The 27,451-nt window shown below is 39.7% G+C and overlaps 1 protein-coding gene across 5 annotated transcripts in view; it reads left to right on the plus strand.

Annotated features, from left to right (window-relative positions):
• Positions 1-27,451, plus strand: part of SAMD12 (sterile alpha motif domain containing 12) — a 604,883-nt gene that overhangs the window by 56,982 nt on the left and 520,450 nt on the right. Inside the window, exon 2 of one of the 5 annotated variants that reach the window (XM_069081255.1) lies at positions 7,881-8,006. In XM_069081255.1, coding sequence (XP_068937356.1) covers positions 7,994-8,006 — 13 coding nt within the window. In that variant the 5' untranslated portion in view covers positions 7,881-7,993. Of the gene's footprint in view, positions 1-7,791; positions 8,007-27,451 lie in introns of those variants that run through there. The other 4 variants (XM_069081256.1, XM_069081254.1, XM_069081258.1 and 1 more) reach the window with 4 other exon arrangements.

The following is a 27,451-nucleotide window of genomic DNA, read 5'->3' on the forward strand; positions in this document are numbered from 1 at the left end:
GATAGATAGATAGATAGATAGATAGATAGATAGATAGATAGATAGATTTTATTTTGGTATTTATTGAGAGGATGGCACTTTGATATAAATTCCCTCATTTGTTTCCTTCTTCCCTTCCTCAAAATTTCTCAGAATCATCTCTTTGGCTACATAAGAAGCTATGTGCCTGTTCCTCCCTGTCTAATCCTTTGCCTATATCACTGGTCCAACTTCCTCTCACTTCTTCGGGGTCAGTACACTCCCATCAATGACTATTCCATAACTCTTCTCTCAGGTTTCTTCTTGTACCTTCTCTCTCATCAGAGGACCTGCCTTCCAACTTACAATTGAGGCCATCTATTGCGAGCTGCTACTCCTCTGATTCTGCCTTTAAAACCCCTCTGTATTATTCTCTATTCTCTCCTCTTTAGGTATAGGTACAGTCTCTGAATAAGAGGTAGCCTTTCTCCTTGCCAAGTTCGATCTCACTACTTTTCTTCCTGATCCCACCCTTCCCCATGTTCTCTAGGAGTTTGCTTGGCCACTAATCATTTCATGTCTTTCTGTCATCTTCAACCTCTTCTCATCCATTCACTCCTTCCCTTATGCCTACAAACATGTCCATTCTTAGGTAAATGTCACTTGGTACTATCATTCCCTCATGTTATCATCCAATATTTCTTTTCCTTTTCCACCAAACTCCTAGAAAGGATGATTTCTGCTTGGTTGCCTTCATTTCTATGTGGCCTACTCACTTTTCAGCTCCTTGCAATCAGACTAATGACTACCATTGGACTGAAAATTTTCTCATCTGGGTTTCTAATAATTTTTTAACTAATAAACTTAATGGCCTTTTGCAATCATCTTTCTATTTGATATCTCTTGCAGCTTTTAACACTGTTGACCAGCCCTTCTTCTCTGATGTTCTCCTCCACCTTGGCTTCAATGATACTTTGCTCTTCTGACTCTTCTATCTGCTAATTGACCACTCCTCCATCTCCTTTGCTGGATAAACTTCTATTCACTAATTCTTTTTTTTTTTTTGCTTTTTGTAGGGGCAATTGGGGTTAAGTGACTTGCCCAAGATCACACAGCTAGTAAGTGTTAAGTGTCTGAGGCCGGATTTGAACTCAGGTCCTCCTGACTCCAGGGCCAGTGCTCTATTCACTGTACCATGTAGCCGCCCCCTATTCACTAATTCTAAGCTCTGTTCTGAGTCCTTTTTTTTCTTTCCTATACTCTCTCCTTTAATGACCTCACCAACTCCCATGGGTATAATTATTATCTCTATGCAAATCTATATATACAGTCCTAATATCTTTCCCAATTTCCCATATATCATGTTGTCTCTTTCACTTATCATGTAAATTATTTATTTCAGTTATCCATGTTTATATCTTACCCCACAATAGACCATGAATTCTTTGAGGACAAGAATAATGTATTATATAATTTTGTTTCTTCCCCTATGCCCAGGACAGTTTAGTTAATAAAGTATATTCTTAATAAACTTTAGCTGTGTTTTTAGGCTTTACTCTTGCCCTCCATTAGTTTTCAATATAGTGGGAGTGATCTGAACACAAAAACATATACATATTAGAAAAGGTAAAGTGAATTAGTAAGGTAGAAATAAAGTGAATTCCTGGGGCAAACATGGAGAAGACTTCTGCCTGAGAGTATTTCATGAAGGAAGTGTCAGTTGAATGACTAGAAGGACTCAAATAGGTAAGGATGGTATTTGGAAAGGGGTAAAGGAATAGGGAGGTAGATTATTGTATAGGAGGAAAGGCATTGAGGTGAATTTGAGTTTGGTTCAGTTTAAACTAGAGACTATATAAAAAAAGAAACTAATGTGAGAAAAGGCAGGAAAGGGACATTGGAGGCTAATTATGGAGAGCTTTAAATGTTAGATTTCGACTTTATTCAGTAATCAATCTTGTATTGAAAATGGGATTTTTGAAAGAGTCAAAATAATAACTACTCACATAAATATGATACTTTACAATCTACAAAAGGCATTCCTTACAAAAACTCTCTGGAGTACCTAGTGTATGTCTTCTAACTTAGAATCTCCTCAGAAGTTCTCTATACATAGTAGGTACTTTAAAAAGTTTTCTGAATTTTCATTATGGTTTTTACAAAATAGGAAACTGAGACTCAGATAGATTAGATGATTATTTCAGGATTGTATAATGAGTAAAGATCAGGACTGGTGCTAAAAACTCAGGCTTCTAGATTTTAATTATGGATGTCTGCTATTTCTTTTCACATTGCCCTAAATCTTAAATTTGCTACACAGATAATCTTACAGCCTTTTTATTTTCCATTTACTTTTCACTCAGTCACTTAGTTCTTACCCCTTTGCGACTTTTCATATTGTTAGTGTTGGGAGTTAAGTCTAAATTTGGCCTGGTCCAGTGAGTCCAAAGTTTTTAGTTTTTTGTTGTTGTTGTTTAAAATTCAGTAGGCAATCATAAATCATAATAATCCAATTAAAAATACTTTAATTTATTGCAGAATTCCATAGAATAAGAGAGCTTACAAATGATTTGTTCTTGAAAAGTCAACTGAATCAATCACAGCCCTCTGATGAACAATACTATTTATTCTTTTTTAGGTGAAAAATTTGTACACTTAGGCCCATAAAGATGAATTCCCTCTATACCTAGTTCTTGAAAGGAAGGCAGTAATGGGGGGGGGTGAAATTTTTTTTAGAGGTAGGTTTGAGATTAAATTTATTCTCCCTAAAAAAGGCCACCTCCCATTCTTTTGACCAGCTTGCTTCAGATGGGATTAATCATATATTTTGTTTGGACCTCCCTACCACAATGGTTTAATGCCCTACCCCTCTGGGTCTTCCCCACCAGACCATCTAACAAGCCTGTGCAGATCAAAAAAGTTTGAGCAACAGACGAACCCATCAGTTAGCCAAATAAACTGAACTGCCTACATGGCAGAGGAGTTCTGGAGATTATTTGAAGGGAATGATCCCTATCACTCTATTAGGTGAGTAGATGGCAATAATTTCCTCTCCCTGTAATGAACTTTGAGTATGGCTTTTAAAACATGATGTATAAGAACAGGAATGATAACTTACAAAGGTGTTAATAACATTGTTTAGTACACCTAGCATCAGAGTAGTCAAGGTCATTCTGCCCCACCAAAATTTAGGACATTTCTGAAAGCTTCTACCTAAGCTGATCAGCCTCCATCCTACCCAACTGTTCACAGATACAAGTCTTTAGCACACAAGTCCAGGCTTGTTGGACTGTCAGAATAAGGAGGGTCAAGGTTTTCCCAGAGTTCTGACTTTTTTTTAAACTGTAGGATCCTTGGGGGACTGGTTTCCTTATTCCCAAGTTATTGTGGCATGGACAGAGGGTGGGGTGCCAAACACAAGAGGAGCTGCTAGATACTGGTAACTAGGTTACAACTTTACCAAGGAACTTCATAGGGGAATCTGTAATGTTAATGGGATATAAAATCTTCCCCAACTATTAATACTTCTCAAGTGGAGCCCATTAAGAGAAGCTTGCTTAGGGGAGGCTTGACTGTAGGAAGACTTTCACACCTTTTGTTAATTTCTAATTAGGCACTGGGTCATGAGGGCTGTGATACTCTTTGGATCTAAATGTTCTTGTGATTTGAACAAATGAGACTCTGGGTAGCTGTTAAGGAGTCCTATAGCTTTGAAAAACCTAGATGTTGATGCTTCTCTCTCTGGTAACTATGTATGTATTGCCTTTGTCATACAGTTGGATCTGTTTCTTGGTCTGTGCTAATTTCTCAGACAGTTAGAAGCCCTGCCTGTTAGTCTATATTTCTCTACTTATATTTTCTTTGAAGTTCTGGGTGCTGATTTTTCCCCTGAACTTATGAGTGTAATTTAAAAAGACTGCTGACCACTTGAACAGTTAGTTATCTTTTCTAGTAAAGCAGATCTAAGAACCTGTGCTAGCAGCCATCCTGGGTATGCCAGTGTGATTGCCACTACAGAACCCTAGCTTCTACTGGACGTTCTGGGATATAAATCACCAAGGGAAGAAGTATCCTTACTAAGGTGAAGGTAGATAGAAGACATCCCACTAAATTTCCTGCTTTTGGCCTTAGCTATAGTGGCTAATCAAGGGCAGTATATTGTGATCATGGATATTATAAATTCTTGAGAGTCTAACTTGTCCAAATACTTTACAGTAGCTTCTATGCTTTTATTATCGTGGACAGAACCACTCTTTGGAGTTCCTGAACCATCCCATGTAGCTTATATTAAATACTATCATTCTATAATCCAGATGTCAACATTTTTTTTTATTTCCCCAACCCACAACTTAGAGGAAACATGTTTATGTGAAATCTGTTAAAAAAAAAAAGTGTCACTATAAATCCTGCTGGGCATGCAGAAAAATTGAGTTTCTGAAAGGCCAGTTAAATCAGAAAAAAACAGTGTCATGGCCATAAATGGACAGAACTTGACAGATTTTTGCAAATGGCTGGGGATTTAGAGTATTATCGGTTCTTGGGATTTGGTAGCTTTATGTGGTCAAAGAAGGACCCAAGTGTTCTTATAGACCTGAACGTGCAGCTACTAAGGTCAGTGGATCTGTGGACATCTCTTCTTAGGATGAACTAGTATCTCATGTAGGCTATGATAACTGTGTGACCAGTGTATATGGAGATTTATGCCCAGAAGTCCATCTTTTTTATCCTATCAGTTAAGATTTTATTATGAACCAAACTGTGGTGGCCAGCATTTAGTCCATAACACCTTAATAGTGGGGTACAGATTTGAAAGAGAAAACAAGGATAGATATAAGTAAAGGACTGTTAACAAGAACTGGGGTAAGAAATGGAATAACCCAGCCTATATCTTTATGGCAAAGGAAAAGGTTAGGACATTGCTATGTGTCAATTTCTCTTTAGTGTAACTCATCAGAGATCACTCCCTATGATTGGGAGTCTATGATCCATAGGAGAAGACATACTTCCTTCAAGTATTTAATTGGGATGAAAGATCTTGACACTGTCTCCCCGTCATAATTGTGCACCCTCATGCATGGGATTTTGGTTTTCCACAAATGTTGGATTCAGATGTTAACTGGATGTGCTAAAACTGTAAATAATAAAATGAATATAAATTTAAAAATATCTAGAAGGGTGGAGGTGAAAGATATTTCCTCTTTAGTAATGGTGACAAAGGAGGCTAGAATATTTACTTAATGGAATGAGGTTGGAATACCCATCTTTAATAACACTGTGTGGCCAGGGAAGAATATGGAGGATACCTGGAGATAAATAAAAGTCTACAGTGAGTGGAACAAAATAGTTATACCAGTTTTTGCAGCTCTTCCTGATCTTTCCAGTATGGTTCAATGGACCAGAGAGTTCAGGCCTCAGGTGAGTTTTATGGAATTATTGATTTTGCCAGTGCTTTCTTTTCCATAGCACTCAGAAGGTAGTTCAAATTCAGTAAAATAAAATGTGTTGCCTTCCTACTGCCAGGCCAATGGTTTTATATTCTAAGCCACCAGACCTGAAAAGCATCAGGTGGGGCTGAGCCAAGGACAGGAAAGAGAATAGTCTGTGGCCACAACATCTACAAGGACCCTAGGAAAACAGCCCAAACTACCCCTACAGAGCAGGACAGGTAAGGAGGGAGATCTAAATTGACTCTCCTTGGATTAAGAATATATATTAGCTGCTCAGTACTTTGAATGATGGCAACAGAAAACAGACCCTAAAACTGCTTCTTTCCACTCTCATAATAAACAGTATGGATTGATCTCTTTTTTTGTGTGTTGAAGGCTCCTTTGCTACCCAGTCCTCCCACTAATCAAGGAATACAGAATAAAGAGGTTGAGGGTTGTCATGGTAACTTAATAGTTAAAAAATACATTTAAAAGGACTCAGATTTATTCTCTTCTACTATCCATTGCCCATATCAGCTAAAATGTTTATCACTTCTATACAACAAAAGGAGGCACAAAGTCATTTTTGTTATTGCTACAATTAATAAATTATTAGAGAATCAGATAAGAGGATGGAAATGGACTTCAGTAATTTAGTCATTGTGGACTATTTGACATTATTACATCAGCTTGGAGTCAGAGGACTTGTGTTCCAATCTCAGCTTTGCCATCTATTGCCTGTATGACCTTGGACAAATCGTTTCACTTCCCTAAGCCTTCATTTCCTTCTCTGTAAAATTTGCAGGAGATGTCCAACATAATGTCTAAGGTTCTTTATAACTACATTTATTTTTATTTTTAATTTTTTGGGAGGTTTTTTTGGAAGGCAGTTGGGGTTAAGTGACTTGCCCAAGATCACATGGCTAGTTTTGTGTTAAGTGTCGGAGATCGGATTTGAACTCAGGTCTTCCTGACTCCAGGGCTGGTGCTCTATTCACTGTGCCACCTAGCTGCCCCTTCAACCACATTTTTTGATTCCATCATTTTACTCAATATTCCTGAGTACAACCCAGATTATTACTTTTCCCCTTCCCCAGAGTGATTTTTTTCTTTGTAGGGAGTCACTTTCACCAGTGCAGTTGGTGAAAAAAATATAATCAATCCATACAGCCTTTGTTAAGCATTTTCTATGTGCCAGGCACTGTGCTGCGTACTAGGAATACAAAATGAAACCAAAAAAAAATAGTTCTTGTCTTCAAGAAGCTTACATTTTATGATGTGAAGGAATGACACATATATGTATACATATTCATACATATGTACATACATGTGTGTATATATATCTTAAATTTGTTTAACTTCACTAAGGCTTGGGGCATCATATATAAACTCTAACACATGCTTGTGTGTATACCTACACCATCATGCTATACACATGTGTGTATATATGTACATACATGTATATATGTGATGATATATGTATAAGCACACCCAGAATAAATATTTAGCGATTTGGGGATGAACAGCAATAGCATTTGGGGGAGGGTGGAATCTGGAAAGGCCTAATGAAGAAGGTAATATTTGATGAAAGTTTTAAAAAGCCTTAGGATTTTGATAGATGAAAAGTGAGGAAATGCCTTCAAGACATTGGGAAACCTAGGCAAAGGCACCGTGATAAGTGATAGAATCTGTTGTGTGAAGAACAGTAAGAAGGCCAGTTTGACTGCACCATAGAATGTGTTAAATAAACCTCCAACTACTTGGCTTGCCTAATATATTTTTGTTGAAATTCTTCAGGAATTTCACACCTTCCCAACCTGCCTGGCTGGAGGATCCTAGGCTGGGTTTCCTTCCAGGCCTCAAACGTCCTTGCAATGCACAACAGAAGGGTGACTAACCATTGCTTTCTTTCAGCCCTACTGGGTGCAACCATTTTGTAGCTGACATTGAAGGCCAGGCATCAAATAAGATGCCCTGCTGTTGGAAGCCAAGGGTCTCTGGGTTAGCACGGAGTAGGTGGGGAAAGGTCAGGTCCAGAGTGTATGCGACCAATGTCGGATGAGTAAACTGTGGAATGACATAGCTATCAAAAAAGCCAGTAGCCTCCCGCCCCTAGAACCAGACCCTTGCCCTCGTACCTGTCCCCTTCTAATTTGACGGGGAAGTTCTCAATCACTAATCCCCACTCCAAATCGCTTGCTAAACCCTGAAGCTTTGCATCTCGGGAACTGTAGTTCTGATCGCAGCCTCGGGCTCCCGGTCTTCCTCTCCAGCTCCTGGGGATGCGCTCCATTGCCTAGTCCAGTCCGCACCCCCAGCTGACTCTGGAGAGGGGGAGAGGGTGGTGCGAAAGCGCGCTCAGAGGATGGATTCTGGGGGTATTTGTCGGGGATGAGAAAGGGGGGAAGGGAGACTACATTTCCCAGACTGCCCGGCTCGTGCAGGGAGTCGGCTCCTCCAGTTTGCGTGAGGGCTGCAGGTTGATCTTGGTTGCAGATGAGCGCAGAATTTATAAGCGAGAGCAAGTGAAGTGGGGGGGTGGGGAGTCCTGGGCAGAAGAAGTACCCAGGCCAGGCGAATTATGCATACGTTAGGCAAACACTGAGAGAATGGCTGTGGAAGGTAAGAGACATCTAAGTCCTATTTCCTGCAGCAGCAGCAGCAGCTGCATCGACACGCGCACCCCAGTGCACCCACTGATGAGGATTGAGGGGATTGTAGGGGGAAGGGAGAGGGATGAGATGGGAAGGAAGGTGAGGGGGAGGGAATGGAGTTCTGCCGCCTCTTGCCCCTCACCTGGGCCACCCAGGAGAAGACATGGGTTATATCACCGGGGAGAGGTGGCCTAGAGGGGCAATGGTGTGCAAAGGAATTAAGGTCTGGAGGTGGGAGAGGATAAAAATCCCATTATGCAAATTGTCACACCGGGAATTGGAGGGAAGCCTTGGCTACCCAGCCCGAAGTGCCAGCCCCCACACTGATCTCCTTGGCCTTCTCCAGCCTCCCCTTGCCGGCCGGCGGGTGGGTGATGAGCCCTTTTTGTGCCCCCACGTGGGGAGGGGGACCCTTGCCAGGTGCGTCATCCCCCCCACTGCTTGGGATCTCGGGCTGCGATTGGGCTGGAAACCCCTCCCTCCAACGCTGGACTCTGAGCTGGGCGCGCAAGAGCTGCTGCGGCGCCTGTGCCGGGGGTGGAGAGGTGTCACTACACCTGTCTCCTTGTTCCTGCAGCCTCACTCGGCCGCTTGGGAAAGTTTGTGGGAACGGAATTCGTGCGGGGTGTGGGGGTAGGGGGAAACTACTCGAATCCCGTCAAAGTGGTGACGGGGTGGGGATGGTTGCGATTCTATCTCTTTTTCCTTTTAGCGTTTGGATCTCCTGTACCCAGTTTCCGAGTTTTGTTTGGCAATTATATCTGTAGATTACAGCATCCATTGAGCTTCCTGGTTGGAGGCATGGTTGGGGATGGGGACATCCTGGGGTTCAAGTAGGGGTACAAGTCCTGAGGTCATAGGAGCATAAATTTAGAGTAGAGGCTCTGTACAGACGAGAAAAGTAAGGCCTGGAGTGACTTCGCCAAGGTCTCAAAACCAGTAAATGACAAGAATCGGTTTTCGAACTTAGGTCCTAGCACTCCCAGGTCTTTTGACTCCAGATCCAGTGCTCTGGCTGTAAAATTCCCATAACAGATACTTGTTTTATAAAAATTAGAGGTTAATGATAAAACCCACTAATATTTATGATGTCGAATTGTGTGATGAGTCAAGACAGCCAGGAAATGATTGAGCGATAATGACTAAAGGTAGCATTTACACTCTCATATATAGAGGATTACTTACGGTATAGAAGGGCGGCACTGGTCCAAAGCCTTTCCCAGGCATCAAGGGCAAGAGAGAAGGCAACACCCCAGCAGCAGAACTGGGCTCAGTGCCACCGGGAAATGAGTCTATTCCTTGTGGGCAAGAGACAAGAATCAGTCTCTGAGGGCCTCTTTCTTTTGGAGTAGAAAGGAAGAAGAATGGCTCTCCAATTTAAACATGAACCCTGTTCTCCTAATAGTCCTTACTCTCAGCAGCCAGGTGCTTACCTTCTGCTTGTCAACCTTTTGAACAGGAAACATTTATTTACCATTTAATATCCATCCATTGTCACCAGCTATTACATTAATGTACATTTTATACACGTGTGTATCTATAGCTCAATCATTCAGTTAATTAACATTTATTAAATGCCTATGGTGTGTTAGGCATGGGGGTCAAGCACTGGGGATACAAAGAAGCAAAAGACAGTCCCTGCCCTCAAGGAGTTTACAATCTAATGGGGGAGACAACATGAGAAAAAAACAAAGCAAGGTATATACAGGATAACTAGGAAATAAGTAGCAGAGGGAAGACACTTGAATTAAGAGGGGATGGAAAAGAAACCACGGAGGTCAGTAGGCAGAATGGTGAAGGGAGAGCATCCCAGGCATGAGGGACAGCTGGAGAAGATGTTGGGAAGCAAGAAATGGAGTGTCTCGTTTGTAGACAGTATCACTGGATCAATTATGTGATGGGGAGTAAGGTGTAAGAAGACTTAGAAGGTAGAAGGGGCTAGGTTATGAAGGGCTATGAATGCCAAACAGCATTTTGTATTTTATGCTAGAAGCAATATAGAGTCAGTGGTGTTTTATTGAGTGGGGGGGGGCATAACGTGATCAGACTTGTACTTTAAGAAAATCACTTAAGTGACTGAGCGGAGAACAGATTGGAATGGGGAGAGACGAGGCAAGTTCTCTCTCTCTCTCTCTCTCTCTCTCTCTCTCTCTCTCTCTCTCTCTTTGTTTCTCCCTCCTTCCCTCCCTCCAGTTATTTAGGAGGTTAAATGAATTGTCCAAGGTCACACAGGTCATCACTGGGATTTCAACTTGGCCCTTTCCCCCACCGAAGCCCTTTCTCCCCTTCTCTTGGCTTGAAAGTGATGTTGGATACTCAAAGGCTGCGTATGCCATTCAACCAAGTTGGAAAATCTTCTGGTATAGGCCTGGTAACACCAGTCTATATAAGTTTGGAGAGGCTCTTTGTCAGAATGACCAAAGTGTGAAGAAATATACTCTTAACAACTGTCAACTAAGTCCCAAAGGGATTCCTGGGTTTGTAAAGCAAATACCCACATTGTGAACAGAGATCCTTGACATATTGAAGCCAGTGTGTTTGTGTATGTACATATACATATATTTTACATATTTATTATATAATATGTATACAGAATTGGTCATGCCCTTCTTATAGTTTTCCTCTCTTATTGAAGCAGTATTTTACCCAAGCAAGAGGTTGGACCAAAGCACACTGAAAAGGTGGTAGGAGGGCTTTTTAAAAGGAGCTAGTAAGAATTTCAGTTAGTGTCACCCAGTTATTGGTCACCCAGGTTATTGTTTGTGGTTTCCAAAGTTCTCAAGTTTCACTCAGGTGGCATTTGAGAGATTTGAAGCAAAGAAAGGAAAGAGTTAAACCAGTTCCCCTTTAGAGGAATTGTTTCTCTTTTTATCATTTTGTTCTGGTTTTCTAAAACAGACACATTAAAGGATTGACACTATCTGGGTTCTACCTCTGTCACATTTGCTGTGTTACCCTGGACAAATTCTTTAACCCCACAGGGTGTCAGGCAATTTTCTAAGACTCTTAGGTAACAGATGAGTTAAATAGATCTGCCTTGGTTTCTAAACTGGGAAGAAAGAGAGATATGAAAGACAGTGTATGCAATGTTCTATACCCATAATGCCCCACCTTTTATAGGAAGAGAGAAATGCATTTTTCCTCCTTTTTTTTGTGACCAAGCTCAATCATTATAGTTATATAGTTTCCAGTTTTTTATTATTGTTATTTCCATGTATATTATAGTAATAATGGGTACTTTTTTCTTAATCATGGTGCTATTTCCTTTGGATCAGTTCATATAAGTCCTTTCATGTTTCTCTGGATCAGAAGTGATTTGATATAATTATTACAGATTTCTTCCCTGTATTCAACAAAGTGAATCTCTAGGTCCTTTTTTTTTTTGTAAAAATTTTTCTAGCTTTTTCTAGTTAACACTTCAAAGTGACAAAGCTTTCTTTCTTCATCTCTCTCTCTCTCTCTCTCTCTCTCTCTCTCTCTTTCTCTCTCTCTCTCCCTCTCCTTCTCCCTCTCCCTTTTCCTCTCTCCCCCATTATTTATTTATTTATTTTTAAAGCAGTTGGTGTTAAGTGACTTGCCCAAGGTTACATTGTCAGTTTCTTTGTATGGGTGTTAAGTATCTGAGGTCACAACTGATCCTGGGTCCTCCTGAGTCAGGGGGCCAGCGCTCTTACTCACTGCACCACCTTGTTGGCCCCCCCCCCATTATTTATTTATTTAGTAATACTGACCAACTTTCCTCTACTAATTTATATGAATTATTGAGGTTTTACTGTGTAGGTATCTCTCCTTCTAAGTAAATTTGATAATAATCCTTTGAGGCTTACCCAGTTTCTTGGTATTATGTATCATATTTTAGCAGGATGGTGACAAATTGGAGTATCCCAGAAGAAGATAACCAGATTGGCGAGGGGACTTGAGACTGTGCCATATGAAGATCAGTTGAAGTGGCTGAGAATGTTTAGACTGGAGAAGAAAAGACTCTGTCTTCAAGTATTCGAAAGGTTCCATTGTCAGGCTAGATTCATTCTGTTTGGCCCCAGAGAGTAGAATTAGGAGCACTAAGTGGAGGTTTCAGAGAGGTAGATTAAAATTTATGGCAGCTGGAATTTCCTAACAATTAAAGTTATCTTAAAGTGAAGAGGACTTGTTGGGGAGACTCACTAGAAAGCTTTATACAAAGGTTGGATGACAGCTTATTGGGTATACTACAGAAAGTCATTGTGATATAGTGGATGAAGTTCAGGGTAAAATCAGAAAGTATGTGGGTTCAAATCCTGCCTTAGCTGTTTTCTAGCTATTAGATTCTGGACAATTCACTTAACTTCTCTGAGATACAGTTTCTTTGTTTGTTAAATAGGAATAATTAACTTCATAACTTTAACCTAAGTGAGAATTTAACCCAGTGCTACATGTACATCAGACTTTTACAGCCTATAAACCAACTAACCACAGAATTGGAATGAAAAAAGAAGAATAAGTTATAGCAGGTAGGAACCATAAAATCTACAGATATTTATTAAGAGCCTTTCTGTACTATGCTGAACATCGTAAAAGATCAAAATAGGAATAAGATTCCCCCTTTTTAGTCCCCCCTTTATGATCTAGTTATGGGATCAGACTGTTTGATTCACCAGATATTCCTAAAATATTTACAGGGGCAGCTAGGTGGTGCAGTGAGTAGAGAACTGGCCCAGGAGTCAGGAGGATCTGTGTTCAAATGTGGCCTCAGACACTTAACATTTACTAGTCATGTGACTTTGGGCAAGTCACTTAACCCCAATTTCCCTGCCCTCCTCCCTCCAAAAAGCAAAAAACAAACAAACAAAAAACATTTATTGTGTACCAGGCATTGGTGAATACAGACAGGCCTCTTACTCTTAAGTAGCTTTCCCTCTTAAGGGGGTGGGGGAGGAAAAAAATACAATATATATACAAGTAAGTATGATACAAAAAAGTGAACAACCAATTCAGTTCTCAAATGAATTTGTAATTACATTGCTTTGGGTAGCCCCTACAATGATGCAGATAATAACCCATATGACTTGCCAATTTCGTGAGATTCTTGTCCATGTCTTCCCATAAGTTTATGCAAAATGATCCATCATATGTACCACGGGACTTCTTACACTGCAAGCCTCCCATTGTAACAATTGAGTTGAGTATCTATTATTCCTTACTCGTCTGTTTTTGATCCTCCATTTCCCTGGTGACATTCTTTATTCTTGATCTTCCTTGAAGTTCCATATTTATTATGTGGCAGCCTGTTCATATCTACTATTCTCTTCTCAGTTGCTCTCTGTGTGGGACTTGTTTTTAATTCCTTGGACATTATAGTATTCCATGACATAGTCATGTGTGCCTTTTTATGGGAGAATTTGGGTATTGTTCAGGAAATTTTGCAGTTTCAGGAAGGTAATCTGATTCACTGCCCTATTTAATTTGGGCCCAATTCAGTATCCATTTGTGCCAATCAACTGATATATAGGTAGAAAGAGAGATGGACAACCTATGGAGTTTGTCTGTTTACTGTATGTCATAAATCTAGACAAGAGACATCTTTTCATTCACTTGTTTTTTTTCTATATGAATGGTTAGGCTAAACTTGCTTTTAAATAGTTTGAAATGGAGAAAACAACCAGTGATATAATCAATATTTAGTGTATTAAAGTTCTTAGGCTAAGTTAGCATCAATCCAAAGATTTTTAGATATTAAATATCCCGATAAAAAAAGAAGAGAACAAAGTTTTAAGGGACTTTGAATGGAGAGTTAGGATTAGTGAGAGAAACAATTGTGAAACTGAGCCAAGGAGAAGGATGGACTATGTATAATGGTGGTAAAAGATACTATAGAAAAATCCTGAAAGTAGATGAAGATTGTAAATCCTGGGAGATATCAAAACTATTCTTGACATATAATATCCAAATTTGGAAACAAAATGACAGGAAACATGTTGGTTGCGTTTGCCTACATTCATTAAACTGTAAGTGCCCTTTTAAGGTCATGGACTCTAGTTATGATCTTTGTATCTGTTCCATCTAGTATGTGATTTTCATGGAACTCTCAATCCCTTGCTTTTTCTTTACCTTAGAGCAGTGGTTGTCAATTTTTTTGGTCCCAGGACCCCGTTACCTCCTTAAAAATTACTGAAGAGCCTTCAAAGAGCTTTTGTGGATTATATCTATAGATATTTACTGTATTAGAAATGGAAACATCTTGGTATTATTATGAAAATAAGACCCCATGGCCTCCCTGAAAAGGTCTTGGGTACTCCCAGGACCACACTTTTGAAAGCCACTGCCCTCGAGTTCTTCCTGCTAAGGATAGTGATAGAGTGAGGGAGTCATAATGAGATTAGTTTGAAGATTCAGTTATGGGATGGGAGGTTCTGCAAAGGGCAGTCTGGTTCTTAGGCTTTGTAGCTGAATTTGGAAAATTAGAGGACAGGTACTGTCCACCTATCCCAAGGCAAAAGCTCCCATTGAGTTTAATAATGGGGCATCCTGAACAACAGCACATGTATATATGTTTGTATATATACATATATATGTATGTATACACACATATATGAAATAATAGATTTTCTGCCACCTTTGCCCATCTGACTGGCCCATTTTTGTGCAAATTCAGAGGAAGGACCATTAAAATAAATTGTTATTGATATCTGTTATTTTTACATTACCTAGCTTTCCCCCATAACTTTCTTCCATGTCCTCCTGAGAGTCATGCCTTATAATAAAGTTTTTTAAAAGAATTAGAAAGAAGAGACAAAAATTAGCTTAGCTAATCAATATATTGAAAAAATATTCTGCTGTTTTGTACAATGGTCTACACTTGGTCACCTTCCCTCTAACCTCAAAAAGGACTTGGGGGAGATGTCTTCTATCTCTTCTTTGGGGTCCAGTGAAAGGGTCACTTATTAACTTGAGGGAGGGGACTCATTTACTATTCTGTTTAAATCCTTCTCCTTTCCTCCTTATCTTTGGAATTTCTACTAATGTTTTCAAAGCTCAATTCAAAGGCCTTCTCTGATTTCTACCCCCACCCAACCTAATATAGTACTTTGTTTTTCCACCTCTCTGATGTGCTTATTTTGTAATATATGTGTATTCTAGTTATGTCTGTATCTATGATATATCTATCAGCTATGTCTGTATCTTGCCGTTCCATTAAGTTGTAAGTTAGCTCCATAAAAGATGACAGAAACTAAGTCTTAACTAAAGCTTAACTTTGTGTCTTCTTCAGCATCCAGACCAGTACCTAAAAGATCCATAATAAATATTGTTAAATTAATCAGTTGATCTCTCCTTTGGAAGTTGGATGTAGAGTTCTGGAGAGATTCGTGGGTGAAAGAAAGGAGGGGTTTGGGTTAGATGGTCTTTGAAGTTTTTTCCATTTCTAAATTCCAAGTCGGTAAGTTAGGCCATTGTTAAAATCCTGAATCAAGCCAAACTCCCTTGCTTCCTAAAGCAAAAGGAAGCCATTGATTGATGAGAACACACACTTTGGAGAAAGGGGCCTTCTCTTATTAAAGGGCTATCACTTGGGGAATTGGATTTAACAGAAGAGAACTATACACCTGTCTTATTTTGGTTGACTTCTTTATTTTGGAGGAAAGCCATCCCAGAATGTCAACTAAAAATTTACATGATAATTTTGTTGTATATTTGAAAGGAATAGCAAGTTGTGCATAGTAGATTTGCAGTTGCGTGTAAGATTGTCTTTTTTATTGTACTATGTTATGGAAATACCTGGTTTTTTTCCATAAATTAAAAATAAAGAAGAAGTTAAGCTGAGAATGTAAATTTTTAAGTTACTTGTGAAGTTACCCATTCATTTTTACTTAGGGGGAAAGGACATGTTCTCTACTTGACTTTCTTATGGCTGTTCCTACATATTAAAGACACATTCTAAAATTTAAAAAAAAAATTCTTCCTGGCTCTCTTGTTGATGAGCTCTGAAAATCACCATCATCGATACCTCCCATCGCTTCTGGTTGGCTGCTGCCTAACCTCTTCCCAAGGCCACACTTCTTCCCATCCGGATGCTGCCTTTGTAAAACTACAGGTGCCAGTGCTGAAGCTTAACTGGTATCCACACTGGCTTCTCCGCCATGTTCTGGTGTGTAATGCAGTAGTGACACCCTCCCTTAGCCTGTTCAGCTGTTCAGTGGAGATGAAAGCAAAGGTGGCTATATTTAGTCTGATTTTTCTGAAGTGTGGGTGCAGGATGATTGCAGCACAGCCCACTTCAACAAGTGAAAGCCAGTGTAGGCAGAGCAGCCGTTTGAAGGGATCCTCTCTTTCTTTGAAGATCTCCTATTAGAGAAGGACTAGGAAAGGACACTTCAGTTGTGAGCTGGGGAGAGGGGGGTGCTATCCCTCTCCTCCCCTACTATTGTTCTGCTATTCTTTTATAACAGTGGAAGATGTTTTTATCATGAGCCATTCAATGAGAGTGCACTGAACATACACAGGGAACATTGCTCAACACTCAACCAGGGCTTGGAAGGCCTCTTAGGGAACATGCTTAGTCTTTCTCAATGAGTTTATGCTTTAAAAGGAAAGATAGGATGGGCCAATAGAAAAAAAAAATAGAAATTTAAGCATTAGAAAAATGAAATAAAGGACGAAGGTGAAAACTAGGCTAGCATATGAGAAAGTAAGTGGAGTTAATGGGGAGTGGGGGGAAGAGATACAGGTCTTTGAAGAGGTTTTTCCAGTAATAAGTGGTATAGTGGAAGACTGCTACACTTGAAGTCAGAAAGTATCTAGTTTCCACTCCTGTTTCTAAAGCTTCCTAGTTGTATGGCCCTCAGCAAGTTCTGTAACTTCCTACTACCTCAGCCTTTTAATTTGTGTTCCAGATTACACTTCAGTAAGTAAGCTCCTCAGGGGCAGGGACTCTTGTTTTTTGCTTTTGTGTCTTTGTGTCTGGTGCATAGTAGGTATGTGATAGATGCTTATCGATATCTGTAAAGTGGGGATAATATCTGTAAAACTTCCCAGAATTCTTAAAGAGATAATGAGATTTTATATGTGTGTATAGTGTACCTACACCCATGTACCTATATACATATACTCTATATATGTGTATATATATACATATTATGGAGAACTCACACAAGGCAACACTCACATAGAGGTAAGAAGTGATACAAAAACACTCTCAAGGTCTCTCTGAATGACTTTAGAATTGATTACATGACATGGGAGATGTACAAGATGCACAGGACTACTCGGCATGGCATGCCCACAACAGAGAAGGTGCTGTGCTCTAAGAGCAAAGTCGAATTGAAGTAGCTCAAAAGAAACACGAGATGCACAAATCTAAACAATCCATTCCAAATGTTCACATGGACTATTGTGCGTGACCTGCATTAGAGCATTCCGAGCTCATAATGGTCTGATCAGCCTGTAGTCTGACACGCTGTAACTTGACTCTAACAAAGTGATGTCATTTTGATACTCTTTGAGAACAAAGGACAACCAGCTATATATACATGTGCACACCTATATAGATACATAGAAATATTGACACATATATATATACACACATGTGCATATGTATACATATATACACACGTGCATATGTATACATATATACACATGCATACATACATATGTTTGGTGTTTTGCAGACTTTCAAGTGCTATAGAAATGTCATTTGTCATTACATGTTATGTACATGGGACATTTGGAAAGAGACAGGATGAAGTCGAGAGTAAGGACTAGGTTGAGTACTAATTTGGGTTGCAGAGAACAGTCAGACCTCCTATACCTGTAAGACATCAGTATATACTTTTAAGGGTGATAAGGGACTCCCCTTTTCTGAAGAATTTGAATAAAAATGCAGCTTTATTTCTAGTATATTTGATATCTCATTCGTAGTGAAGGAAAGAAACCTCTCTGGACTTTTTCTAGTACTGGGTGAATCTAAGATAGTATCACATAGCTCATCTGTTTCTTTATCTAACTTGAGCAGTGCTCGGTTCAGATGTCTTTAGATAGAGACTGTTTGCCTGAAAAGTTTTGGAAGTTTCTGTTTTATGTGGAGTGGCCTTGGAGAGTGGCCTTAGTGTATGGAGTGTTAGACCTGGAGTTATAAGCCTTGGGTTCGGATTTCATCTCTGTCATTTACTAGGTATGTGACCACAGGGAAATAACAATGTTTCCTAACTTCAGTTTTTTTTTCCTGTATAAAATTAAGGAATTTTTTTAGATTGCTTCTAAAGCCCATTCTAGTTTTTAATGTATGATACTATGACTTTCATTTTTATTTATTTTTTAAGTTATTTATTTTTAGCTTTCAGCATTCACTTCTATAATTTTAAATTTTCTCCTCTTCCCCTCTTTCCTTCCTCTCCAAGATGGCATGTAATCTGATATAGGTTGTACACATACATGCTCATTAAACATACTTTCACATTAGTCATGTTGTATAGAAGAACTAGAACAAATAGGAGCAACCATGAGAAAGAAGGAAAAAAACAAAACAAACAAAAAGAAAATAGTCTGCTTCGTTTTGCATTCAGACTCCATAGTTCTTTCTCTGGATATGGATGGCATTTTCCATCATGAGTCCTTTGGAATTATGTTAGGTGCTTGCATTGCTGAGAAGAGCTAAGTCTATCAAAGTCAGTCATCACACTGTGACTGTTACTGTGTACGCTGTTTTCCTGGTTCTGCTCATTTCACTAGCATCAGTTCATGCAAGTCTTTCTAGGTTTTTCTGGAGTCCACTTGTTCATCATTTCTCATAGCACAATAGTATTCCATTACATTCATATATTACAACTTGTTCAACCATTCCCCAATTGATGGGCATCCCTTCAGTTTCTAATTCTTGGCTACCACAAAAAGAGTTGCTATAAATATTTTTGTTTGTGTGAGTCTTTTTCCCATTTTTCTGATCTCTTTGGGATACAGTCCTAGAAGTGGTATTGCTGGTCAAAGGGTATGCACATTTTTATAGCCCTTTGGGCATAGTTAGGATCTTTATTTTTTTGCATTTGATGTTGAACTCTGAGTATGAGCATTAACTTCCTGCCCCCAAGACAACAGGACACATGTGTTTGGGGTTTTTTGCATGTGTGTGTGTGTGTGTGTGTGTGTGTGTTTACGGTTGTGATGATTGATACACATTATCTTAACTTACATCCTCTGTGGTTAATGTATTAATGTCAACATGCATTTTGGGGGCTAAATTGACATCACTAATAGAATGCTGTATATCTTTCTCCTCAAATCTGTTTTGGTCAATCTTTTTAATTTATCAGACTCAAAGTACCGACCATCACAAAAGTCTTAGTACAATTCAAAAGTGTTAATAGCACTTCCTATGGACCATGCTCTATGGGAGGCTGTAGGGATACCAAGACAAATAGAAATAGATCTTGTCCTTAGGGAATTTACACTTCCCTATAGGGAAACCACATGATTGCAGATCTATAAATTCAAAATAAGTAAAAAATAGCCTAACTTGAGATTCCTCCTATTTTTTAAACTTGAATAACCAATGAAGCTGGGCAGGATAGTGGATACATTGGATGATAAAGTTCAGCCTGAGTCACATCCTATGAGTCAATCACCTGCTAAAGCCCTACTGTCATTGTGAGGCAGAAGCAAGTCTTGCTTTGCCAAGGCATTTCAAGGCTTTGTAGGACCTACTAAGCTGGGAACGGTTCTGAGTAATGCGTGGTGATGAATTGTGTCTGTCAGAGAACCAGTCTAACTAAGTTAGGAGAGCTTGTTGCCCAGAAAAATGGTTTTCCTTTTGACCATGGCAATTCACAAAGAAGTACTTACTCACTAAGGCAGAGAGAGGTAGTGATCTGTGTTGAGGGTGGGAAGTCCCCATACCGCTGAAATCATGATCCCTTCAAAAATGTCAGTCAAACTCAGCATGAGTTGGCAGCATGATGTGGCAGCTAAATGAGCTAATTAATGATGTCTTGAGCTTCATTAATAGAAGTATGGTGTGTTCAGAGCAAAGGAGGCAATGGTGTCACTGTACCCACATCTGGTAGATTGTATCTTATTATGTCTGACACTTTTTAGAAGGGACATTGTCAACCTGGAGAGTGTATAGTTTCCTTAGCATCATTGTCTTATTTCTCTGGATACGTATCGATGTCTTTTCTAAAATATGTCATTGGTAGAAAGACATAGGGATGTTTAACAGACTTGGGATGAGAGTAAGACATAATTAAGATTTTTAGATATTTGAAAGGCTGACATTGGAGGAATATATCTTGTTCTGCTTGACTTTGGAACATAGAAATTGGAGCATTTTTATAGCCCTTTGGGCAGAGTTATGATCTTCATTTTTAGCATATGGTGTTGAACTCTGAAGATGAACATTAACTTCCTGCCCCCAAGACAACAGGACGCATGTGTTTGGGGTTTTTTGCATGTGTGTGTGTGTGTGTGTGTGTGTGTGTGTGTGTGTGTGTGTGTGTTTACTCAGTTGTGGTGATTGATACACATTATCTTAACTCACATTCTTTGTGATTAATGTCATTAATGTCAACATACATTTTGTTTAATTTATTAAGAATCAGGAATTTATTAAGCCTCTGCTTTGCGCCAAGTACTGAGCTAGGAGCTTGGGACAAAAAGACAAAGAGAACAAAACAGGCTCTGTCCACAAGAAGCATCTATTCTATGGGGGTGAAGGTAGAGTAGGTGATGCATGGACATGAATTCAATCTAAAAATAATTTTGGAAGCAGGGGTGAGATGGAGGAACTAACAAATAGAAGAGTCATGAAGGGCCTCTTACAGAATGTAGCTTGTGAGCTTGAAGGAACTAGGGTCCTAGGATGACAGCCTGTGTTGATGGAATGTCTTGTAGCAGGAAGTCCAGTTAGTCTAGCACATTATGCTTGAGGATGAATAATAACTCTGTAAAGATTGCTTGGAATCATATTGAGGCAGCTAAGTAGCAGGGTCAAGAAGACCTGAGTTCGAATCTTTCCTCAGACACTTACTAGCTGTGGGACCTTGGGCAAGTAATGTGACCTTTCTTCGTCTTTTCTGTAAAATGGGACTAATGATAGCACCTACCTCACAGAGTTGTTGTGAGGATCAAATGAATTAAGTAAAGTGCTTTGCAAACTTTAAAGAGAGTTATACAAATGATAGTTAATCTAATTATTATTTATTGGTTTGTCCTGCCAGAGGAATTTTATCCTGTTGGGACTTCTTGAGCAGGGTATAATACTATCATTTGACCTTTGCTTTTTGGCTATCAATTTGGCAGATGAGAAGGAGATGGCTTAGAGAGGAGTCTGGGTAAAAGAGATGAGCACCAGAATTAGGAAAGTTACAATGTAAACGAACAAAAGAGGATGGATTTAAGAGGTGTTATAGAGGTAGAATCAACTAGGTTTGACTGTTAACTGGGGATGGGAGACAGTGAACGAGAGCAAAGAACCAAGGAGGACCTCTGGTTCTAAACCAGTGTCACTGGGAGAATGGTAACACTAGAAGTTAACAGGGTTAGGGGGTGAAGATACCTACTTCTGTTTTGAACAGAATGTTGGAGTTGAGAAGAAATTGGGGGCAACTAGGTGGTGCAATGGATAGAGCAATGGGCTTGGAATCAGAAGAACTCATCTTCAGGAGTTCAAATGTGGCCTCAGGCACTTACTAGTTGTTTAACCCTGGGCAGGTCACTTAACCTCTCTCTGCCTTAGTTTACTCATATGTAAAATTAACTAGATAAGGAAATAGCAAACCACTTCAGTATCTTTGCCAAGAAAACTCCAAATGGAGTCCTGAGTCAGACACAGGTTGTATATAAAGATAAATTTGGGTATCAGATGCATAGAGATAGTAGCTGAACCTATGGTACTTACTGAGAAGAGTACCAAGAAAGACATAGAGAGAGAGGAAAAGGGGGTCCAGGACAGCACCTGGGTGTAATTCCACAAATAGAGGGCTGGATGTGCATGAAGATCCAGCAAAAGAACCTGAGAAACATCACTCAGGCAGGTAGTGGGAGATAGGAGCGGACAATGTTACACATACTTAGGGAAGGGAGAATTATATTTACCAATGGAAATATAAAGAAAAGCAAACAATACAATCTCCACCCTCAAATAAATGGAAGCTGGAAAGTTGAGGGAAGGATATGCAGGTGAGGAGGAGGAGAAGTGTTGTAGAGGGTGAATTGAGTTGGAAGTGAGGTGAGAAAGTCTGGGGCCTATCCTGAAATAGTGCCTTTGGCAAAGAAATCAACAATCAGGAAAACAGGCCTTCAGGATGGAGATTTCACCAAGGATGAGAAGATGGGCTTAGAGGAGAGGTTGGTCCCACCATCTTGAATATTGCAGAGAGGTCAAAAATGATTATTGAGAAAAAGTCATTATAAAATTTTGCAGTAAAGAGATTTTCGATGACTTGAGGGTTTTAATTTAATAATGGGGAAGAAAGCCAGATTTCAAAGGGTTGAGAAATAAATGGAAGAGGAGAAAATTGAGGAAGTTAAGTATAGTCAACTTTTCCCCCTAGGAGTTTGGCTATGAAATGGAGGAGAGACCTTGGACAATAGTTTGAAGAGACAGTAGGATTAAGTAAAGGCTTCTTAAGGATGAGGGTGGTCTTGGAATATTTTAAAACAGCAGAGAGAGAGCCAGTGGATATGGAGAGAAATTAAAAATTGGGAAGAGGGAATGAATAAAAGATTGAGATTTTGGAGGACATAGGAGGATTCAGGATGGAATTGAGGGCACAAATAGAGGGGTTACTTTGGGAAGGAGAAGAACCACCCCCTTTCTGAAACTGGAGAGAATTGAGGAGGATCTTGAGGTGTAAAATCCTGATGAAGAGGAATTAATGATAAATGGTCATCACCTGATAAGTCTAGCAAACTGCTAGCCAAAGACAGGAAGTCCTCTAGACCTCTGAAGTTTATGAGGTCCTTCTCTTGCCAAGGGAGATGAAGGATCCTGAAACTGAGCTCCAGGCTCTGCTACTCCTTCCTCTCCCATGCAAGAAATTCCTCCTCAGAGCTGTAACTGTACAGTCAGTTATCCCTTCCACATCATGACTTTCCCCATCACTGTTTCAATATATAGTGAATTGGCATAAGAAATTAAATGGAAATATTTGAGGAGTTTTGCAGAAACCTCAAGTGACACATGAAGGCCAGCAGATGAAACAAAAAGTTTAGAAACTCAGAAATGCATAAAATATATGTATAATATTGTGTAATATCAACCAAAATTTTACAATAAGGTATTATAAACACCCCATAAAAGAAAAAGAAGAAATTCAGACTTCTCTGGTATAAAGGGAGAGCCAAAAAATTTTACAGGATTTTCCAGATCGACTTGAGGTGGGGGTGGGAGGGAATGCTCTATCCCTAAGGCCCTGGATGTGGAGGGGATAACTGTAATTCTCCTTTCCACTTGTATACATTTCTTAGGGCTGAACTGGCCTCATTTTTCTTATCTGGAAAATGAGAACAAGGAAAACATCTATATCACAGGATTGTTTTGAGGATCAAATGAAATAATACATGTAAAACAAGTCTTGAAGTGCTCTATAAATGTTGGTTATTTGTTATTTCTTTTAAAAGCAATTAGGGTTAAGTAACTTGCTCAAGGTTACATGGCCAGGTGTTTCTAGGTGGGTGCTAAGTGTCTGAGCCCAGATTCGATCCCCAGGCCATCCCGACTCTGGGGCCGGTGCTCTTACTCGCTGTGCCACCTGGCCACCCCATTTGTTATTTTTTAGTAAAGTGTGAGGTAAAGTCCTTTACAGAGAGAATGGGAGAAGGGAATAGTTTAGATGGCCTGAGGAGAGATAAGAAAGTTCAGAATGAATTTAGGGAATATGACAGAATGAGGAAAGAGTAAGAATAATTGATGTGTCAGAGTGAAGATTAAATAACATTAATTTGAAGTTAGCTCAGTCAACATAGTCATGTGACTTCCACCAGTGTTTAGCTGTACCTGAATATGAACAAAGATGATAGATGATGGTAGCAATACAGGGGTAGGATTTCTTGTCCTCTTTGAACAAAGGGGTAAGAAAACCAAGAGCAGGGGCAGCTAGGTGGCACAGTGAATAGAGCACTGGCCCTGGAGTCAGGAGGACCTTAGTTCAAATCCGGCTTCAGGCACTTAACACAAAAACTAACTATGTGACCTTGGGCAAGTCACTTAACCCCAATTGTCCTACCTTCCCCCCTCCAAAATGCAAAAAAAAAATTCAGGGGCATAGCATAAAGACAACTGATTAACAATAGGGTCAAGATTTTGAAGGAAGGAAAATGAAACCAGAACACAAGTCATGGGTTGGGGCAGTAGGAAGGGGTAAATGGAATGACAGGAAGTTGAAGTGATGACAGAGACAAGTTTTAGTAGGGAGGGATGAAGCCCAGGGAAAAATGGAAGGATAGGAGGTTATGGTTAGAAGAATTTCAGCATGGTAGGGGAACATTGGTGAATGATGGTGACATCAAAAGTGTGGGTGGAGTAGAGGGAAGGCATAAGTACTGGTAGTTGAGGAGTTTGGTAAATTGGGAAGCAAGGGTATTTGAAGAGACATTATCATGTAAATAGAAGTCCCTGAAATAGAAATTCAGGAGTTGGGGTGGAGAGGAAAACAGTGAGCTAGGTACTGAATGCCTTGAGAAAGGAAGGGAGAATCCCCTGGGGACTAGTAGAGAACAGAATCTAGATGGAGTTAACTTCAAAGGATGAGAGGTTACAGAGTGATGGTGGCAGGGAAAGGGTCTGGGAATTGAGTGAGGAATAAGAAGCATGCCTACTTCTTTTCTTGGTGTAGTCTGTTGAGGGTTGAGGGTAAGAACACAGAATATTAGAAAGGATGGCCAGGGATGATGCAGTTGTCTTTTGGGGGAGCCAGGACTACAGGATTACAGGATGACAGAAAAAACATGGGAAGAAAAGGTTTGATTTGAGGGGCAGTGGGGTGACCCTTGCAGAAGAGTAGATTTCATTTCAAATAAAAAAGCTCCTAACTTCCTAATCATTATAGTTATCCAATAATTAATAATACTAGTGGTAATAATGATAGCTAACATTTATATAGCACTTACTGTGTGCAAGGCACTGTGCTAAGTGCTTTACAATTATTGTTTCATTTGATCCTCATAATAGCTGTGGGAGGTGTGTGCTATTCGAAAGGTATGGCGAATTCTACCTGTGCTAGAGGTGTTTGATTAGAAATTGTATTGGCTTTTGAGGAGCCATTTGAAAGATACCATTTGGGTATGGGTTTGATTAGTCCATTCAGACCTCTGTAACCTCTCAGGTTCCTTCCACCTTTTAAGTTTCTAGTTTTTGGCAAGTAAAATTAATTGGCACATAGTCAGCTTACCACAGCAGAACTATAGGGGATCTGTAACATCTGTGATCCATGTAGAGATTTCCTCCAAGATGTGTTTCACAACCCATCTATCCTGCTCATTTCATGTTATTCTAGTACAAATCCTCTCATAAATCTGCTATGGGGGTCCCACCAGTCTGAGGATCTTCTTTTCGATCTCTTCGTGTCATGTAACCAATGGAGTAAGTGGGCAATTTTGCTACATGGCTTATATAGTTTTTTCTTTTGGTCCTGTAGCTCTCTGATAATATTGTTTATGCCATTTCTCCTGTCCTTTTCCTCATTTATAATGTGTTTGACTGCTCCCACCTACCACATACATCTCTGCTGCTCTTTAGATAACCCTTAATGTTGCTTCTCCGGAGGCTGTGGTATTCCATGACTCACAGTCAAGAAGAATCCCTGGGAAAATATTGGTGTTAAGAAGGCAGGAAGAAGCTTGGAGTCACTAAAAGAGCTCATTGTCTTTTCCCTGAAGCCCACACCTCCTCCTGATTCCCCTGCTTTTGTCTAATATACCACAATTCTTCCAGTCATCCAGATCAAAAACGTAGGCCAGGGGTGGAGAATCTGTGGTCTCAAGGCCACATGTAAGCCTTCTAGGTCCTCAGGTGTGGCCCTTTGACTGAATCCAAACTTCATAGGGAATTTGTTCTGTGAAGTTTGGATTCAATCAAAGGACCGTAGTTGAGGTCCTATAGGGCCACATGTGGCCACCAAGCTGCAGATTTCCCATCCCTGATCTAGGAAATCTCCTACAACTGTAGTTTTATTCTTTTCTCCTATAACATTCAATTTTTCCTTCAAAAATTTAGATGTTGCGCTACTTAGCATATATATGTTCACTTTTTTTTTTTTTTTGCTTTTTGGAGGGGAAAAGGTAGGGCAAATGGGGTTAAGTGACTTACCCAAGTTCACACAGCTAGCATTGTGTTGTGTCTGAGGCCGGATTTGAACCCAGAACCTCCTGACTCCAGGGCTGGTGCTCTATTTACTGTGCCACCTAGCCGCCCTCGTCACTTTTAATAATACTTCATTATATATGTTTTCTTAACAAAATCCTGATTATTCCCTGACTTTTTCTTCTAATTAGGTCAGGTTTTGCTTCTTCTTTAAGATCATGATTGCTACCCTTACCTTTTCTCTTAACTCTCTGTGTGTCTTTATGTATCAAGTGTGTCTCTTGAATATAGCATATTGTTGGATTCTGGTTTTTAATCCATTCTGCTCTCCACTTCTGTTTTGTGGGTGAGTTTATCCCATTTGCATTCACAGTTCTTATTGCTCTATATTTCCCTCCATATTATTTTCTTCTATTTGTCCCTCTCTGTTCCCACCTCAAATTTTTATTTTTTAAATTTTTTAGCATTTGATCACAGTCTCCTTTAATTTACCCTCCCTCTTACCTCCTCCCCCCTTTTTTGCCTTTTTCCCTGTTGGGTAAGGTGAACTTCTGTGTGTGTGTGTGTGTGTGTGTGTGTGTGTGTGTGTGTGTATAGCTTGTATAGCTTCATTTTTGAGCCAGTTCAGATGAGAGGAAGGCTTATATGTTGCCTAAAATCCCTCCATTTTCCCCTCCATTGTAAAAGCTCTTCCTCGCATGTCTCTTTTATATGAGATAATTTTTCATATTCTTTCTCTCCCTTCCTCCTTCTCCTAGTATGCTCTTCCATTTGTTTTTTTAGTTCATCCCAATATAACAGACTCACACTCAAGGGTACATGTGGCCTTCTAGGTCCTGAGGTGTGTCCTTTTGACTGAGTCCAGGTTTTATAGAACAAATTCTTTTATTAAGGGGATTTAGTCTGTGAAATTAGGATTCAGTCAAAGGGCTGCACTTGAGGACCTAGAGGGCCATATGTGGCCTCAAGGCCACAGGTTCCCCCACCTTTTATAATTTCTTGAAATATGTTTGAACTCTTTTTTTTTGGGGGGGGGTTGTCAAATAGTCCAAAATTCTTAGATTATCTCTCCTTAATCTATTTTCCAGGTGAATTAGCCCTCCGTGTAGTCGGTCAGCTTTATATATAATGGGCATTTCAAAAATAAT

This window comes from Petaurus breviceps, unplaced genomic scaffold (genome assembly GCF_028583685.1).
Source record: "Petaurus breviceps papuanus isolate PSGF00001 unplaced genomic scaffold, PetGlider_PUasm1.0 98, whole genome shotgun sequence".
NCBI classification, from domain to species: domain Eukaryota; kingdom Metazoa; phylum Chordata; class Mammalia; order Diprotodontia; family Petauridae; genus Petaurus; species Petaurus breviceps.